This window comes from Saccopteryx bilineata, chromosome 4, assembly GCF_036850765.1.
Source record: "Saccopteryx bilineata isolate mSacBil1 chromosome 4, mSacBil1_pri_phased_curated, whole genome shotgun sequence".
Lineage (NCBI taxonomy): Eukaryota > Metazoa > Chordata > Mammalia > Chiroptera > Emballonuridae > Saccopteryx > Saccopteryx bilineata.
Genome location: NC_089493.1, coordinates 95,167,639 through 95,171,102, shown reverse-complemented (window position 1 = coordinate 95,171,102; position 3,464 = coordinate 95,167,639). Strand labels below are relative to the sequence as shown.

Genomic DNA, 3,464 nt, shown 5'->3' with positions numbered 1-3,464 from the left:
TTAACTGGGAAAGACATGATTCCTCACCAACCCCCACTCCAAATAAGACACCATAGTAGAGAGCTCATCCTGGAAGCCAGGACTTTAAAGTTCAGACCTCAGCTTCACCTCCAGTGAAGCAAAGGGCAACTCTGAGGAGACTTCTGATCAAAAAGACAGCCAGCTTAGAATAAGAAAAATAAAACATGACCACCCAGATTCTGTGGTTACCAACCCTGGCCTTTCCTCTCTTTCTGAGAGTTATAAACCCCGAGACTGAAAAACAGAACCATCACCTGCCATGGGCAGCCTCTCTGAGAAGACAGGTCATCTTCCTCTCCCCTTGCTATTCCTTCTCCAATGCTCCAGATCTGAAGCCAATGAGTCTTGATGTCTTTCCCTCTGAAAGATTTAGGATCAGCTCTTAAAAAAACAAAGTTTTGTCTGAATATAGATGACTTAAACAAGAGAAGAGCAGGATCTTTCTTCGAGAGTCCACAGTGAAGTTTCCACTTGGGGTGCACCCACCCATTGTCGGCAGCCTATGGTAGTTCACAGGAACAAGGAATTAGCATTGATTGGGAAAAACCCAGAGCACTTGGGAGAAAAAGGAGTATCTTCTCTAACATAGTGATCATGCACATAAAGTCCTGTGTTCTCTTCACCTTCTGAGCTACACATCATCTTTTAATTAGGCCCTTTTGTGACACAGCATGAGCTGTGAAGAAGGTCAGGACAGTAAGTTGGAGAGTTTGTCCTGCATGGTGACAGAGGGTTGAGGCAGTGGCAGAATGGGAATGGGAGAAATCTAAGGTGAAAATGCCTGAATGTCACCTGAGACTGGTTGGCTATTGTGCCTGGAGGAAGTGACCAGAATTTAGTAGAAGGCTTTGCCTAGGAAAATCAGATACCAGAGACACCTGAGAGGTAAGATAAGCAGAACACAGAGTGAGGATGGATTAAAAAAGAACCTCTCTCAACTTTAACCCAGCCAGTGCATTCTCTGCACAAAGTACCAGTGCCTGTGTTCAGGCCTTGTGGTTCTCTGTTCCAGGGCAGATCATCAGGGGCACAGAGTACAAGTCTCATTCCCGCCCCTATATGGGCCACTCTCAGGAATTGCTGGGGACAGAGCAAGCCATGGAGGACCCAGGGGACAGGGTTAGCACTTCCTAATTCAGGGAGCCCTATATGAGGGGAAATTGTCTCTCCCAAAAGAAAGTGATGTATTATGGTGGTTTCTTGATAAGACAGACCTTTGTACTGATGGCTGCTCACTGTGCAGGAAGGTAAAACAACAAGGTCCTGTTTATTTCCAAACAGGAGATAAATATTCCAGGGTAGCAACCAGGGACACACCCACAAGTGGGGCCTGAGGAGGGGTACCTGGGCCTGGGTCACTTAAGAAGAAGCAAGAGTTGGGCAAAGGAAATTGTTCTCATGATTGAATGGGTAGCATGATCCTCCAGTCACTGTGCACTCAGCTCCCCTACAAATGAACAAGAGACCACATCCAAGCATCCCTCCTCTAAAAGTAGTTCCCCTTCTCCCCGATCACAACACATAAGATGTTCCACTTGCTTCTCAGGGCCTCACCCAGTTCTACAGGCCACTTCTTTTGTGCTCTTTCCAAGAACAGTGAGCCTTAGTTCTCAGGGACCTGAATCCATCCTTTCCACGGGAGGCAGGATCTCTGAGACTCCACCTAAGACCTGAGACCCCACCATTTCCTCCTTCTTTCTGATTATCTCTTGCTCCAGAGGGCTGGCTCCCATAGAAGGCTCCTGAATTAGAAAGTGTTAACCCTGGGTTCTCCATGTCCTACTCAGTCTCCAGCAATTCCCAAGTGTCTTAAAAATTATCTTTCTTCCCTGGGAAAAACCTTCCTTGAGTAAAACCTGAGCTTTTCAAATGCCATAGAGGTCCAAGAAAAGGGAAGGAAGTAGAGTCCTGTGACCTACAGAGACTTCTTATTTCAGATAGGGATATCTCAGGAGAAGATCCAGACTGCCACTGCTTCTCCTTGACCTTCCTCCTCCCTTGCAACAGGTATATAATGGTCACCCTTGGTGCCTAGAATATAAAAAAGAAAGAAGATGCATGGCAGAAGCTTGAAGTCACAAAACAATTTCCTCATCCAAAATTTGATTACACTCTTGTTCATCAAGACATCATGTTACTAAAAATGACAACATCTTTCTTCCCCTACTTTACTTCCAGATCTCATAGGCTTTTCATTCACATCCCCATTGCCCTGAAGTTTTTCCAGCCTGCCTCTGGATTTCACCACCCTCAAATTCACCCTTCTGAACAGAGCTCATATTTGAAGTATAGTGTATGTACCTCCCTGATTGGTTCCAGCTGGATCCCAGTACATTCCTAGCAGTAATCACATCTTATGCCCCTTACAATTGAATGAGAAAGTCAATGTGACCCTTGCTGCAGGGACACTCCCTCTTCCAGTTCAATGTCATCCCACCTGGGAGAGTGGGCTGGGTGGCTGGCTGAGGAATAACAGAAGTGGACAAATCAGGCTCCAATACTCTGCAAGAGGTAAAGCTGAGGCTCATGGATCCCCAGGCCTGCAGACAATTCAAAACTTTTTACCACAATCTCCAGCTGTGTGGAGGCATCCCAAAAGACAAAATCTATATTTATGGTAATCCTTTGACTAGGGTTCTTCTTCACAAATCACTATTCAGGGTCCAGACACCTCCTGGAATGAGATGGAGTCAGCAGATTGTCAGCCAATGACAGGGTTTGAGATCAAAGGACAGAGGAAACTGGAATTGTCCCTCTGTGGATTCATTCTCCCATGGTCCTAAGCAGTCTCTATCCATCCCCTTCAGTCTGCTAAACAGGACACATGGGGTAACAAGAAGGAAAAGAAGAGGGGGCATCAGATCAAGATGTATAACCCCATAAGGATCCAAAGTTTCTGGGTCCAACCCTAGAACCCAAGGGCAAGAGTGAATGACTCATCTTCCACTTTCTCTCTCTCTCTGTGTCTCTCTGTCTCTCTCTTTCTCTCCCCCCCCAATCAGGAGACTAAGGGAGCCCTCTTCCATGTGCTGGGGTAGCTCAGGGCATTTTCTCCTGTGGACAGAAGAATGCAAAGCCCCCTGCTGTCTTCACCCAGATCTCCCATTACTGACCCTGGATCAATGAGATTCTGAAGGAGAATTAACCCTGGAGCCTCAGCCAGCCCAAGAGGAAATATGAACCAGATTTGAGCCGGTTCTTTGTGCCACATACTCCAGAATTGCCTCTGGTCCCTGCTACAGTACTGCCACACTTCTAACTCTCAAGAAGTTCCTCTACGTCACAAAACTCTCAACAAACCTCAATAAAGACTCAACTTCCACCCATGAGTGTCTTCTCCCTCTACTGTTCTCTCCTCCTTGCATATAGCAGCCTGATGCCGAGCCCAGTAAGGCTGTACGCTTTGAGAGAGGTGCGTGTATGGGAGTGTGTGAGAGAGACAA

At 46.6% G+C, this 3,464-nt stretch overlaps 1 protein-coding gene across 1 annotated transcript; it reads left to right on the top strand.

Moving 5' to 3' along the window:
* The first annotated feature begins 280 nt into the window (after window positions 1-280).
* Window positions 281-3,166, top strand: CMA1 (chymase 1). The gene is given in 7 exon segments (XM_066277943.1): window positions 281-371; window positions 1,034-1,105; window positions 1,190-1,268; window positions 2,029-2,162; window positions 2,389-2,440; window positions 2,442-2,638; window positions 3,024-3,166. Coding segments are annotated over 7 exon segments (768 nt in total).
* The last annotated feature ends 298 nt before the right edge of the window (window positions 3,167-3,464 follow it).